The sequence below is a fragment of the Ctenocephalides felis genome, unplaced genomic scaffold (genome assembly GCF_003426905.1).
Source record: "Ctenocephalides felis isolate EL2017-DRISC unplaced genomic scaffold, ASM342690v1 CF-g0.4_SCAFFOLD_01604, whole genome shotgun sequence".
NCBI classification, from domain to species: domain Eukaryota; kingdom Metazoa; phylum Arthropoda; class Insecta; order Siphonaptera; family Pulicidae; genus Ctenocephalides; species Ctenocephalides felis.
Window position 1 is genome coordinate 23,591,635 of NW_020537758.1, and position 12,999 is coordinate 23,604,633.

Consider the following 12,999-nt stretch of genomic DNA (forward strand, 5'->3'; position numbering starts at 1 on the left):
AAGATATAAATGAATACTTAAAAATAATAAGATGTAGACATTTGCAATAAAAATAAATAAAAAATAAAAAAACAAAACTTTATTATATAATTTTCTATATTACATACCATTTACCCACCAATGTATAGAGTATAATGCAACCATTTAGTCAAAATTCTGTTACAGTTATAACTAAGATTAAAATCAATAAAATATATTAGGCAATTCTGTAAAACATTTTTCTAAGCAATTATAAATATTGCAATAAATGATCATAAATCTCTATAATGTGTATAAATTCACATAATTAAATATTTGATTCTCTTTTACCGCCAAAACTTGAAGACATTTTTAACAATAATATAACATATTTTGTTTTTGAAATCACAGAAAAAGTTTTCGAAAACCACGGCCCTGGCTCTAAGCAGATTGTTGAATTTTTTATTCCATTTACAACTTCGACCTTAACTCTTCTATTCTCTTAGATGCCACCCTTTGTAAATCTGCAAGCTTCATTGCAAGTCCCATATTGCCAGTTATTTTAATTTTGCCTTGGAAAAATGCTTTTTGAGGGTTCAATGTTCCACTTATTAAATCCACAATATCGGAATCATTAATTATAAAAGTAACATCAGGTTTATCTGAAATCAATTCATAAAATCATATATAATTTTCATTGAGTAAAATCAATCTCAATTTAATTTCACATATCTTTTAAAACAGTTTGTGGCATTTAAACAAACTATTGTCTGATGTTTCTGTAGCAACATGTGAATTTTAGTTATTTTAAAAGATATAAGCTAGAAGAGCAAATGAATTTGGATTCGGTTGTAGTTCTTATTTACCTTTGCCATTAAACTCTACTTTTCCTTTACCAACTTTGGCATTGATAACCCAGTAACCTTCCTTTCCTCCTGGTCCATTTCTAACTTTAAATCCATAAATTCCACGAACCCTTTCTATTAAGTTATCTTTATCATCTTGCATAGCACCTTCCAAAACTTTTAAATATTTGGTGACTTGAAAATCATCTGGAGAAGATGAAGCACTTGTGGTTTGATTTGACTGCTGGCTGTAATAAGATATGCATTTACACTTGAAACATAATGATTAAACCTCGTTGTTAGATTATTTAATTATAATCATATTAGCATAAAAACAATTGCAGTTGTATCATTAGTCTTGAATACTTACTTCTGTGCTTTAGGAAAACCTAATTTGTAAAGAGCTACTACAACAGCACCTCCTAATCCAATATTGTGCTGAAGTGCCAAGCGAACATCTGGAACTTGTCGTTTTTCTGCTTGGCCTCTAAGTTGCCAGCATAATTCAGCACATTGAGCAAGTCCTTTAAAAAAGGATAATAATTAGCTCAATACATTAAATTAAATTAATAATTCCCATTAACTTAGCATTTTTCATAGATAGTATTTTGTCATTTGTTTTATATCAAAACAAACTACTGATATTTCTCAAATTCTTTCAAATATATAAAAGCACAAAAGCAATCAATTTAATATTTCATACATATTGGAACTATTTGACTTAGAAACACAATAATTAAAATTACCTGTAGCACCTAAAGGATGACCTTTGGAAATCAATCCACCACTAGGATTAATTACATATTTTCCTCCATAAGTGTTGTTGCCTGAATCTATAAGCTCCCCAGCTTTTCCCGGAGGACATAAACCGAGAGCTTCATAAGTAATCAATTCATTCGCTGAGAAACAATCATGTAATTCTACAACTTGAACATCTGTTGGCTTATATCCAGATTTTGTGAAAAGTTTTTCTGCTGCATTTTTAGTCATGTCATATCCAACCTAATTAAAAGTCATACAACATAATTGTTGAAGTTGATTAAAAATTTTAAAAAGTAATTTAACAAAATAATTAACATACAAGTTTCATTAAACTTTTGTCCTTAAATGTAGTAATAGTATCAGTTGACATTTCCATTCCAACAATCTCAACTGCTTGATCTTCTAAATGATGTCTTTTAACAAAATCTTCTGAGGCTAAAATTGCAGCACCTGCACCATCACTTGTTGGACAACACTGTAGTTTAGTAAGAGGTCCAAAAACTTGCGGTGATTTTTTAATTTGCTCCAGAGAGTATTCATCTCGAAATTGGGAATACCTGATCAAAATCATTTAATAATTCAATTACAGAATTTTCATTTTCAAAATAAGAATACAATAATATTTAATTTCTGGACAATAAATATATATGATATTTTTAATATTAATTCATGTGTAAAATATCATGTAAAATCTACATTTTCTAGATAAAGTAACTCACGGGTTATTTACGGAATGTTTATGATTTTTATAAGCTATTTTAGCTAAATGTTCTGGTGTTGAACCATATTTGTTATTGTGCTCCATCCCTGCATTTCCAAATAATTGTGCTGTAACTGGGCCAGCACCAAATCCTGCTATGTCGCACATTGCTTCAACATGTTTGTCCATAGGATTAGTTCTATCATTGAACTGGAATTATTCATGAATTAAAATCATTTTGTATGAAAATATTCGAATTTATTTTTACTTTAGATGATAGTGATCCCTTTTCCATTTTCTCAAATCCCAAGGCTAAAACGCAATCATTTAAACCGGATTCTACAAACTGTTTTGCCATGAACAAGGCGGTAGACCCGGTGGAACAGTTATTATTCACGTTATAAATTGGAATTCCAGACATTCCAACTTCGTACAAAGCTCTTTGACCTGAGGTGGAATCACCTGCAATTGTCGAAAGAACAAGCATTTTGAGTAAAGTATATAATTTTCTTCAAAAATTACAAAAGGATCAAAAACAAATCAACATTTGCTGTAGAACTGTGGTTAAGTAGTTTGATCATTGAGTGATATATAATTAATACAGGTGAATGTAAAATTTAATATCTGCTGTTCCAGCATTAATAAAAGAATATTTACTCGTAGTGCAAATCCATTCAATACAATTTCTTCTATAATCAAAATGTATAGACAATAAAGCAAGATGAGATTATTTCATAGCAGATCCAAGTATTTTAATATATAAGTAATAAATTTATAAATTATGATATTAGCAACTAATCACCATAAACATATCCTACGCAGGCCTGTTTGATATCACTATGTTGTATTTTTGCATCAGCCATAGCCTTAGTAACAGCTTCTTTAGCCATTTGGGGATAGTCAAAATCATCTCGTGATCCAGGTTTTTCAAACTGGTAATAGTTATATATGTTTTAGTGAAAATGAATATTAGTGTATAAATAAAATATGTCATATCTATTCTATTTTATTTCTATGAATTGGAAAAACAGTAACTTTCTAAATTACTAGAAATGAACTTTGTTTTCATACCTTCGTCATTCCGACCCCAATAACATAAACCTTACATCTTGGTGAAGCCATTTTTTATTGAATTTATTTATGCAAATCGACTTAAGTTATATTCTTGTACTTCCTTCTACTACCTTTAAACAACAAATTGAAACACGCCAATTATGTTACAACAAAACGTACTGAAAATAATTTCAGCTGATTACAATGAAAATCTTGCTTAGTAAACAGATTAACCAACGTTTATGACTTGCAATAACATAATCAGTGATATTATTAATAAAAAAAATGAACGTCAGATCAAGATAGCTGAGAACAACACAAACACCATGAACCATGGACTCACATGGACTTCGATATCAAAGAGAATGTGAGCCAATGTCCAAGGAATTTAAATTATTTCAATCTTTTCATTTTTATTTCTGAATATAAATGATAAAATGCATTATGTTTATTTTAATGAAATATATTTAAGCACATTTTTAACAGTTATTTGATTGTTAATAGGCAATCGGCAGCGGGCAAGCTCTTCTCTAGCAATATATCCATATAAATATAGAAGAATTATTATTAAAACGTTGTTTTGTTTGGTCATTAAATATTATCTTAAAAAAGAAAATGGACAAGACAGTGTCTTCTGGCTTCGTGGCAATAAAACTGTCCTATTTATTTGCTTACCTAGGGTTCTATTGAAACCAGGGATGATCAATCTTTTCCATTAGTTTACATTACAAAAAAAAAAATATAAATTATTAAGCAAAAGTACTGGTATGCTAATTTGCTTGTAAGCAAAGCATTTTAAACTTCTATTTTATAAGCGTAAAGTATACAAATTACTGTTAATAAAAGAATTATTTATTAATAATTAATTGATATTTGTTAATATTTATGTATTACATTCCATTTCACTAAATTATTGTGAAAATTATGGTAAAAGAAATTTTATCTCCTGATCATGGTATTTATGTTATGGTAAATGTGCACATTTACCGCCGGCTCATTTGGCGAATGTAAGTTCAACTCGCGCATGTGCGGGTGAAATGCTAATTCATATATTTATATTTATACTTATATTTATAACTATTAACTATTTATCAATTAACAATTTATCTATTGACTATTAACTATTTCATTGATAAGTATTAACTATTTAACTATTAACTATTACCTATTTAACTATTCTTAAGTCACTATTTACTAATAACTATTCACTATTTACTATTAACTATTCAGTTATCACTATTCACTATTTTACTATTCAACTATTTACTATTAACTATGAACTATTCATTATTCTTTATTTGAATGTGCACTTTTGGTGAATGTGCACATTCATCAAAAGTGCACATTTACCGTAACATTTATACTGTAATATTATATAGAATTCGAATTAAATTTTTATCGAAATTAAATTTAAATGCTTAATAAATGATGATTGATATACTCGTATTCAATTCAATAATAAAATTATACATACAATACATAGTTTACTAATAACTATAAACAAAATACATGGAAGTGGCGGTTGTAAATTAAAAGCTAAACATTTTTTAATAACATACATTTCGATAAAATACTTTTTACTACATTAAGTCAGATAATTTATTAATGTGAATTAAAATAGACGAAAGTATATTCTATCCCTATGTTCTATCCACTCCTAAGGCTTAATTGTCATAAAATGAGACTTTTATTAACTGAATTTGAGTTCAAATAATCGAAATATGTAGTTAAATCGCTTGACTTGTACGGTGTTCTGCAAATTCTGTTGATTAGGGCCCGAGGCAAAGTTTTTTTATTGGACCTCATCAAAACCAACTTCGAGGTTTTACAGTCGTCTACAGAATAGATACGAGGAAATTCGAGTAAAATAATTTTTTTTTTTGAGCACGAAGCCTTTGGGCCTGGACCCTCAGATAGAAGATTCACTTATGGCCAGGGCCAGGACCCATTTGGATCGAGAGCCCGTGGCATTTGCCACCTCTGCTGTCATGTAGTTACGCCAATAATTATATAATATATAATAATATTATTACAAAAAAATGAAAAACGATCGAACTGCTTATATTATTTTGGTCAGGCACAAGTTTTTCCCATAGGTGTCGCAATTAAATTTTCTCATGACTCAATATTCATGTTAAAAGCTTTGTCTATGGATGGCGCTTACATTTATTTTGAACTTGACGTTTTACATTTATAAATATAATATACGTTTTCAGCTGTCAGCTTGAAGAATTGTTTCTTTTCATATATTTGTTGAAATAATTTTATATTTAACTAGGATAAATCACTAAGGTGTTAATAATAAGCATTTAATCATGGGGCGGCGTTCTATAAATACCACTAAAAGTGGAAAATATATGAATCCTACGGATCAAGCCCGTCAGTACATAACCTGATGATTATTATTAAAAGGGGGTTGAAATTTATTTGAAATTCAAATGTACTTTCAGGCAAAGAGGCACGTAAGAAGGAATTGAAGAAAAATAAAAGACAACGTCAAATGGTTAGAGCTGCTGTTCTTAAAGGAAAGGACCCGACACAAATAATTGAAGAAATGGAAAAAATTGATGAAATGGGTACATTAACGATATCTAATTGAAGAACCACATTTTAAGTTTATGTAGTATTTTTTTTTTAACAAATCAACCTAATTCTTTTTTTCATTTCTTCAGAATTCAATGTACATCAAGCATCTCCACTAAACGAAAAAGTCCTCAAAGAAAAACGGAAAAAGTTAAAAGAAACTTTGGATAGAGTGTTAAAACTCTACGTAAGTGTATTTGCTTTTTCTTTCAATGTACATAAAATTAGTTAATCATTTATACTATTTTTAAAATATAGGATAAGGATGACCCTGAACAATGGGCTGAACTGAAAAGGAGAGAAATTGATTATGAAAGGCGACGCAACAAATTAGTTGCTCACTATGAAGCTGTGAAACATGCACAAAGTGTGCAAATAGATGAAATTCCTTTGCCTTCTCTTCAGGTATATTTATCTCTTTTCCATATGCTACAATAATCATATATATTGTTTTATAAATTATGAGCTCTTAATATCAGTCACAATCACCTAAATAACTTGATTTATTGTAACTATGATAATTGATATGTATCGCTCTAAGTGCTACTTTATTTAAATATATATATAACACAGATTCCAGATAATTTAACATCTATGTATAGTATGCCAGCACAAATACCATTGCCTTCGATGCCTCCAATGTTGCCTAAACCTGTTCTAAAAGTTACTTCAAAATCTGGAGGTATATTGAAGAAATCTTCTGGACAGGTAAAATTAAATGTGATTTATATTTTGTATATCTAAATAACAATAAACCTAATATATTCTTTTGTAATAGTTAAATGCAAATAGAAAGCCACCTGGAGTACCACCCGGGCCACCGCCTTCCTTATCTGATGATGATGATGATTTTTCAGAAAATGCAACTGTGATTGCAGCAAAAACCAAATCAAGAATAAGATTTTCTGATGATATTGAAGATAGCCAAGTATATTTGCAGTTTCTATGTTATACTAATCTACAATTCTTTTAAATTTTGTTTGTTTCTAGGATAAAGAATCTTTAGAAAATGATGACATGACACAATTGAGAGTTCCTGGAACTGAAATTGTAGAATTGAAAGCTAAACCTACGTCACTTCAACAACGCATGTTAGCTTTATCAGGTCAAAATATTGATGAATTCATGAAAGAAATGGAAGTTGTGCAGCGAAAACGAGAACAAGACAGAAATAATGATAGCAATGCAAGAACTGATTCCGAAGAAGGAAATGATGGTTTGACATGTTTTATATGTTTAACTATGTTTTACTTGTTAAATAATTGAATTTTTTAATATTTTAGAAACGTCAGAAACTCCAAACTCATTTTCAAGTATCTCAGTTAACAATATGGCAACTATGGGCATGCCTCCACCACCGCCAGGATTGTTTCCACCCATGGAAAATAGAGAAATTCCACTTGCTATGAGATTACCTCCAGGTAAAATAGCATAGAAGATATATATAGTTTTATAATTTGCAGTGCAGACAAGCATTCAAACATAATTATATATTAAAACTTATATAAATTATATACATTCCACAGGACCACCGCCGACACGACCCAATATGCCTCTCGGACCTCCACCTGGCTTACCTCCACGCATTGGGTTACGATTACCTCCAGGACCTCCTCCTGGTTTACCACCACGTCTGATGCGCCCCCCAATGGCACCTAGAATGTCTATGCACATGCCAATTAATAATGCACCATCTTCCACTCAGCATCAACAACAATCACAAACAAATAATGTTCTCTCTGCTGCACCTCAATTAATCAGTCATACTGATAGGCCTAAACAAGGCGCCACTATCATGGCTAAACCACAAATAAGAAATTTAAGTGCAGATATCACTAGATTTGTTCCATCAGCACTTAGAATCAAGAGAGATGATAAGAAGCTGAAAGTTCAAAAGGCTACTAGTTTGATTAGAGATGTTGTACAAGAGAAACCCAAAGAAGGACAAACTAAAGATGATGCATATTATCAATTCATGAAAGAAATGCAAGGCTTATTATAAATTCAATTCTGGAAATCTATCAAGTAAAATAAAATAATTATTAGAGAGAAAAATGTCTTTTTTCTTTTTAATGCTGCAATCAATATAAATTAAAATTTAACATGTATATATATATATATACATATATATATATATATATATATATATATATATATTTGAATAGTCTTGAATTTGATTTTGATATATATGTTTAATTTGAGTTTAATAATCGGGCGTAACATCAATAAAATTTTTTATTGATGTTACGCCCGATTATTAAACTCAAATTAAACATATATATATATATATATATATATATATATATATATATAGTGATTCAGTTACAAATTTTGCAAAACTCTGTTTAAAATCTTCAAATTGCAATTTAAATATCTAAACAATAAATATTTCTCAAGATTAAATATTTATTATAAGAAGCAGTTTAAAACAAATTTCAGGTATCATAAAATAAAATAAATAAATTACAAATTTAAAATGTACTCTTATAATTAGTATACATCAGTATTATTTTATGCATTAGGCCTTGGTTTTAAAATGAGCTTGCCAGTATCATCACAGGACATATTAAAATCTCCTAGAATTGTTCGAGTCCTACTAGTAATGATAGAAGGAGCCATGACTCTTTTATGAATGCCCATCATGAATAAAAGTACTAACATGAAAAAATATTACAGATATTAGAGCAGCAATAAATCATAAATCAAATTATAAACAAGCTTACTTAAAATGATGCTTGATATTGTGAAGTATGGGTGACTCCATAATGATTGCACTAAAGAGACTACAGGTGTTGTAGGATCCGTGAGCCAATACCAAGCGCCAACGGCTGTACATATCGAAATAACAGCCAAAACAACTGAAAGCAATATTATACTATATAAGTTTTTTCAGTACTTCAATCATCAGAATTCTAAAAATTCTGAAAGAATTCCAAAGTAACGAGAACAACAAAGGGCGGACAATGTAATTCATTCAATTTGATTCATGATATAGAAATCTCACTAATTTTATTGTGCATATTTGTCATAAAGAGCTATTGCTGCAAAAATATTGAATAAGAACAGCTCAAATCAAATAGTTAAAACAGAGTCATATTTTCATGTGTTATTTTTAAACTATCATTGCACTTCTCTTTGTATATTAGTTCCAAATAAAGAAATTATCAGCCCAATTGCTAGTTAGTTTTAGCATAAAATCATAATCAAATATTAATGAATAAGGATTGTTCCTCATAATAAATCTTGAAATAACCAATTTTACTTTAAATAGCGAAAACAAAACAATGTTTATTGAAATTATTTTTCAATTACCTCTCCACCTGTTTGTGCTGGGTTGCAAGCAAGCAATCACTTCAGTCAAACGTCTTTCAAATGCTTTTAAATCTGGAATAACGCTTAAATTACTTTCAATACTCATTTTATTTACTTGACAAAATAATTTTAGATTTTTGTTGTTAACCTTCACACGCAGTTTGTTCAAGTGACATGTTTACTATTTTTTGTGTTACATGATCACATAAGATAATTATGCCACAGCTAAAATCGTTTTGAAAAAATAAACCTGGTATTTATTACACACTACATCAATTTTCACTTCAAACTAACGTAGCATTTTATTGAATATATAACATGATAAGCTAAACTGAAAAAATGTCAACTGTAAAATAGATTAAATGAAAAGTGAGGTTATATTTGGTAATGTCTCTATGTTGGTGTACCTGAGAACGCACTGTCAATTCAGAAAAAAATGTAAATGACAGCTGTATTTTTTATCTAGGAGGGACCCACCAGCTCAAAAATATCAAGATATAAGTGCTTCGTTATATTGAGATCGCTAAAACTACAAAAAACCGCATAAAATAGAGTCATTATTGTATTTCTAATGGCTGATACAGAACCTACATCATCTGAAGCCACAGATAATTCGGCTGAAACTGCTTCTGCACCAGAATCAATTGTTCCAACTGTAGAACGTACTATCAGTCGAGACTCCAACTCTTCCTCAACAACTAAGACTAAAAGTTATTAAATATGTTAGAGGTAAATTTTGGTAATTGGCATTCTGTTTATTTGTGAAAAATATTCAACATTCCATAAATATGCTTGCAAAAACTATACAAAAGTAAAAACCTATTGATATATGTAAATATCAGCAAGCTGACAATGTTCAACACAATACCATATTTCTTATAGATTAAAACTATTGATTAACACCATTAGAAGTAAAAATAAATAGTAATTACGATAATTTACCTCTTCCACGGACAAAACTCTTTTAGATCCAATATGATATAATTTTATTTAATTTACAGTTGACATATTGTTAAAAGCAACTGCAAATGCTCCAATTATGAAACAAAAAAAGTGGGCGGTTGAGGCAGATAAGCAATTAGGTTCCATTATTAGCTTCATTAAAAAATATTTAAAATTGGAACCTGAAGAACAATTGGTTAGTCAAAGAGTTTGATAATTCTTTGTTTTTATAATCTTTTATTAACCACCTAAATTTTTCAGTTTTTGTATGTGAATCAAACATTTGCACCATCCCCTGATCAAATAATTCGTAATTTGTATGAATGCTTTGGCTCAGATGGAAAACTTACTCTGCATTATTGTAAATCACAAGCTTGGGGTTGATCAAGCAATCAAGATATTATTTCAGATGTGATAATTTTAACATGTAGATGGGATGATGATCAAAACTATTTCTTTTAGTAATAAAATTTACTTTGTAAGTGGTATCACATTGAACGATCTCAAACCTAAAGAAACATTTTTAAGCAATTTGTTTAATGACTGAAAAAATTCAAATACATCTTTTTACTGAATTGATTGATTTACTGATATTTATACTTATTATTATACTGATACTTATATTTAAATCATTATATGCAAAATAGTAACTATATAACGTATTATTTTTTATTATTGTCAGTAAAATGTTTTACACATATTTTACATTATTCTAATAACTGGAATCACATTGTACATAATTATAAGTTCAAATTATTGAACTATTTTTATTTTGGCTTTCCTGCATAAAAATATAAATAATTTTAAGTTTAAGGTGATAATCTTTCGTAAACCCATCCATTATCTGCTTCATGTGTTAAATTCAAATCTATTTGTTCATTTGGAAGCAACTTTCGGAATTTTATTCTATCATGTAAGCGATCACTTTGGCCTTGCCAGAACTCAATAGATCGAGGTATTACTATATACCCGCCCCTAAAAGAATTAGCATTGTAAATTTTTCATAAGGTTTATCAAGAATATGATTAAGATAATTGAAATTAATATTAAAATTATTATTATTTAATAAATTCTTGGTGAGAATTCATTAGAGAAAAAAACAACTTATTTTTACAAAAAAGTAGTAATATTAACTAATGCTTAATCTGTGAAAAAATACCAGTATGGACATTCAATCGGTTGATCATCTTTGTATTTTTCTTTCAGTTCTTGTTCTTTATTTATAAGTACATGACGTCCCGCAATAACAGTACTCTGTTCACTAGCACAAGCGCCAATTTGACTATCACGTGGTCTGGAGTGAAAGTATGCAACAGATTCATCTTTAGGTACTTTTTGAACCTTTCCTTCAATTCTGACCTTACATAAAAATTATTTTTTAAACGTTAAAAATATCATATTCAATTATTCATCTACTTGGTGTATATTTACACATCGTTTGAGGGGTTCCCAATAGAAGGTCAGAGCTGCATTTGGGTTTTCTTCCTGTAATTATGGTTCTCTATAGTATTTACTTATTGAATCATACATATATATATATATATATATATATATATATATATATATAATAATAATAATAATAATGACTACATACTAGATCTTTAGCTTTACGGCTACCGTAGTTTGTGAAAAATTTAAATCCTTCTTCTCCATATCCTTTGCATAAAACAAAACGAGCAGATGGTAAACCTTCTCTAACGTAAATAACAAATGCATAGAAACGAGAGAATATATAATCAATGCTCAAGAAATTAAAACTATATTTACTTTGAGCATGTTGCAAGGCACATGGCATTTGGTTCTAATATTCCTGGAGTTTTACATGCTACATCAAACCAAGCTTTGAACTGAACGAAGGGATTCTTGCTCACCAGCTGACTTTCAACAAATGTATCATCTTTTGTTTTGTATTTCATACGCATTCCTGAAATTGAGTACTGCCTTATAATTTTTCTACTCAAATCATAGAATCTATTATTCATGATATTAAACCATATTAATTTCAATTTGATAATGAGCACAATAGCAAAGAACTTATTTAAATAGTAAATGTCAGTTGATTTTTGTCATTTTATGGTGAAAAATAAATGAAATATTGAATCATAACCAAATTCTAATCAGTATATTTGTTTGCATAAAACAGATATTTTAGTAAAGATGAAAACTGTGACAGATGTTAAAATGAAATATATGTCACCATGACCAACGTACCTCCTATGTCGATAGACATACTGCAGCACGAATTTAAAAAAGGAGTGTTAAATCTGTTTTAATATAGCACACAGTTTAGAAACTATATCTATATATAGCTTTAAATAGCACAGCTTAGATTTTACTTACAATAAACTATACACTTTATTGATCGTAGCATGTCCTCCAAGATTTGACGTGATTGGTTTTCCTCTGAACATTCTAAATATTATCTATTGTGTTGATTATGATGTAACAAAACAAAGGTCATCCTACGAGATGGAAAGTTAATTGACTATTGAAAATTGTTGCATTTTTTCTAATTAAACTGTCATGTACGACATTCAATACCAATACCGATACATATATTTTTCTTTTGAACTACGCTGTTGGCAATGTCAACCTGGTAGCACAGCCGGTAAAAAATCATGATAATCTTTTGAAACTTTGAGTTGAGATTTTTCAATTTTTAAGGTCTTTGTCAAGAGTTTTGACTAAAAATGATTTTGTAATATGAAAATGAGATGTACTATTATGCTCATTTATCTATGGAGATGCATATGATTTCGATAGAAAATGCAGCTTTCTAACTTTATGCATCCTCGTCGTTTTAAGTAATCGTTTGATACAAAAATTCGTACAAGAATGCGTGTT

The 12,999-nt window shown here is 29.2% G+C and overlaps 5 protein-coding genes across 11 annotated transcripts; 2 read left to right on the forward strand and 3 right to left on the reverse strand.

The window, feature by feature from the left end:
• Positions 1–278: 278 nt before the first annotated feature.
• On the reverse strand, positions 279–3,626 carry LOC113372162 (non-specific lipid-transfer protein-like). Of its 3 annotated transcripts, none has more exons than XM_026612493.1 (9): positions 3,337–3,626; positions 3,068–3,197; positions 2,534–2,727; positions 2,285–2,475; positions 1,885–2,122; positions 1,550–1,805; positions 1,182–1,327; positions 825–1,047; positions 279–620 (listed from the first exon to the last, which is right to left on the reverse strand). In XM_026612493.1, the coding sequence occupies exons 1-9, from the start codon at positions 3,385–3,387 to the stop codon at positions 430–432; spliced, it is 1,620 nt and encodes a 539-aa protein (XP_026468278.1). In that variant the 5' UTR covers positions 3,388–3,626; the 3' UTR covers positions 279–429. The 3 variants fall into 3 exon arrangements, with proteins under 3 accessions (XP_026468278.1, XP_026468279.1, XP_026468277.1); XM_026612494.1 differs by having other exon boundaries at positions 825–1,027; positions 1,174–1,327; XM_026612492.1 differs by having other exon boundaries at positions 280–620; positions 825–1,051; positions 1,174–1,327; positions 3,337–3,623.
• Positions 3,627–5,532: 1,906 nt separating this feature from the next.
• Positions 5,533–7,947, forward strand: LOC113372500 (WW domain-binding protein 11). Its single transcript, XM_026612837.1, has 9 exons — positions 5,533–5,697; positions 5,769–5,894; positions 5,991–6,088; positions 6,160–6,306; positions 6,475–6,609; positions 6,680–6,829; positions 6,892–7,117; positions 7,185–7,322; positions 7,428–7,947. Exons 1-9 carry the CDS (start codon positions 5,634–5,636, stop codon positions 7,901–7,903), a joined length of 1,560 nt encoding a protein of 519 aa, XP_026468622.1. The 5' UTR covers positions 5,533–5,633; the 3' UTR covers positions 7,904–7,947.
• A 440-nt stretch (positions 7,948–8,387) lies between these two features.
• Positions 8,388–9,571, reverse strand: LOC113372586 (nuclear envelope phosphatase-regulatory subunit 1 homolog). 3 transcript variants are annotated; one of them, XM_026612944.1, is made up of 4 exons: positions 9,362–9,571; positions 9,214–9,285; positions 8,625–8,771; positions 8,388–8,555 (listed from the first exon to the last, which is right to left on the reverse strand). In XM_026612944.1, exons 1-4 carry the CDS (start codon positions 9,387–9,389, stop codon positions 8,413–8,415), a joined length of 390 nt encoding a protein of 129 aa, XP_026468729.1. In that variant the 5' UTR covers positions 9,390–9,571; the 3' UTR covers positions 8,388–8,412. The 3 variants fall into 3 exon arrangements, with proteins under 3 accessions (XP_026468729.1, XP_026468728.1, XP_026468727.1); XM_026612943.1 differs by having other exon boundaries at positions 8,625–8,759; positions 9,362–9,567; XM_026612942.1 differs by lacking the exon at positions 9,362–9,571 and having other exon boundaries at positions 8,625–8,759; positions 9,214–9,355.
• Positions 9,572–9,643: 72 nt separating this feature from the next.
• LOC113372585 (ubiquitin-like protein ATG12) lies at positions 9,644–10,658 on the forward strand. Its single transcript, XM_026612941.1, has 3 exons — positions 9,644–9,923; positions 10,215–10,351; positions 10,417–10,658. Exons 1-3 carry the CDS (start codon positions 9,785–9,787, stop codon positions 10,537–10,539), a joined length of 399 nt encoding a protein of 132 aa, XP_026468726.1. The 5' UTR covers positions 9,644–9,784; the 3' UTR covers positions 10,540–10,658.
• Positions 10,659–10,894: 236 nt separating this feature from the next.
• Positions 10,895–12,651, reverse strand: LOC113372582 (pyridoxine-5'-phosphate oxidase-like). Of its 3 annotated transcripts, none has more exons than XM_026612933.1 (7): positions 12,496–12,651; positions 12,367–12,386; positions 11,923–12,079; positions 11,750–11,849; positions 11,587–11,640; positions 11,315–11,514; positions 10,895–11,130 (listed from the first exon to the last, which is right to left on the reverse strand). In XM_026612933.1, exons 1-7 carry the CDS (start codon positions 12,564–12,566, stop codon positions 10,965–10,967), a joined length of 768 nt encoding a protein of 255 aa, XP_026468718.1. In that variant the 5' UTR covers positions 12,567–12,651; the 3' UTR covers positions 10,895–10,964. The 3 variants fall into 3 exon arrangements, with proteins under 3 accessions (XP_026468718.1, XP_026468717.1, XP_026468719.1); XM_026612932.1 differs by having other exon boundaries at positions 12,367–12,419; XM_026612934.1 differs by lacking the exon at positions 12,367–12,386 and having other exon boundaries at positions 12,496–12,632.
• Between the last annotated feature and the right edge of the window lie 348 nt (positions 12,652–12,999).

What these genes read in the sequence shown, in the direction of transcription:
- LOC113372500 (XM_026612837.1), top strand. Translation starts at nt 5,634, where the DNA reads ATGGGGCGGCGTTCTATAAATACCACTAAAAGTGGAAAATATATGAAT. An exon ending in ATAGAGTGTTAAAACTCTAC is followed by an intron (nt 6,089 to 6,159) that starts GTAAGTGTATTT and finishes TTTAAAATATAG; the next exon opens with GATAAGGATGACCCTGAACA. An exon ending in TTCCTTTGCCTTCTCTTCAG is followed by an intron (nt 6,307 to 6,474) that starts GTATATTTATCT and finishes TATATAACACAG; the next exon opens with ATTCCAGATAATTTAACATC.
- LOC113372586 (XM_026612944.1), bottom strand. Translation starts at nt 9,389, where the DNA reads ATGTCACTTGAACAAACTGCGTGTGAAG. An exon ending in TGAACAAACTGCGTGTGAAG is followed by an intron (nt 9,286 to 9,361) that starts GTTAACAACAAA and finishes GCGTTATTCCAG; the next exon opens with ATTTAAAAGCATTTGAAAGA. An exon ending in AATATCAAGCATCATTTTAA is followed by an intron (nt 8,556 to 8,624) that starts GTAAGCTTGTTT and finishes TTTTCATGTTAG; the next exon opens with TACTTTTATTCATGATGGGC.
- LOC113372162 (XM_026612492.1), bottom strand. Translation starts at nt 3,387, where the DNA reads ATGGCTTCACCAAGATGTAAGGTTTATGTTATTGGGGTCGGAATGACG. An exon ending in AGGGATCACTATCATCTAAA is followed by an intron (nt 2,476 to 2,533) that starts GTAAAAATAAAT and finishes GAATAATTCCAG; the next exon opens with TTCAATGATAGAACTAATCC. An exon ending in TCATCCTTTAGGTGCTACAG is followed by an intron (nt 1,328 to 1,549) that starts GTAATTTTAATT and finishes CCTTTTTTAAAG; the next exon opens with GACTTGCTCAATGTGCTGAA.
- LOC113372585 (XM_026612941.1), top strand. Translation starts at nt 9,785, where the DNA reads ATGGCTGATACAGAACCTACATCATCTGAAGCCACAGATAATTCGGCT. An exon ending in CTCAACAACTAAGACTAAAA is followed by an intron (nt 9,924 to 10,214) that starts GTTATTAAATAT and finishes TTTAATTTACAG; the next exon opens with TTGACATATTGTTAAAAGCA. An exon ending in TGGAACCTGAAGAACAATTG is followed by an intron (nt 10,352 to 10,416) that starts GTTAGTCAAAGA and finishes TAAATTTTTCAG; the next exon opens with TTTTTGTATGTGAATCAAAC.
- LOC113372582 (XM_026612932.1), bottom strand. Translation starts at nt 12,566, where the DNA reads ATGTTCAGAGGAAAACCAATCACGTCAAATCTTGGAGGACATGCTACG. An exon ending in GGGAACCCCTCAAACGATGT is followed by an intron (nt 11,515 to 11,586) that starts GTAAATATACAC and finishes TTTTTATGTAAG; the next exon opens with GTCAGAATTGAAGGAAAGGT. An exon ending in CCGATTGAATGTCCATACTG is followed by an intron (nt 11,131 to 11,314) that starts GTATTTTTTCAC and finishes TAATTCTTTTAG; the next exon opens with GGGCGGGTATATAGTAATAC.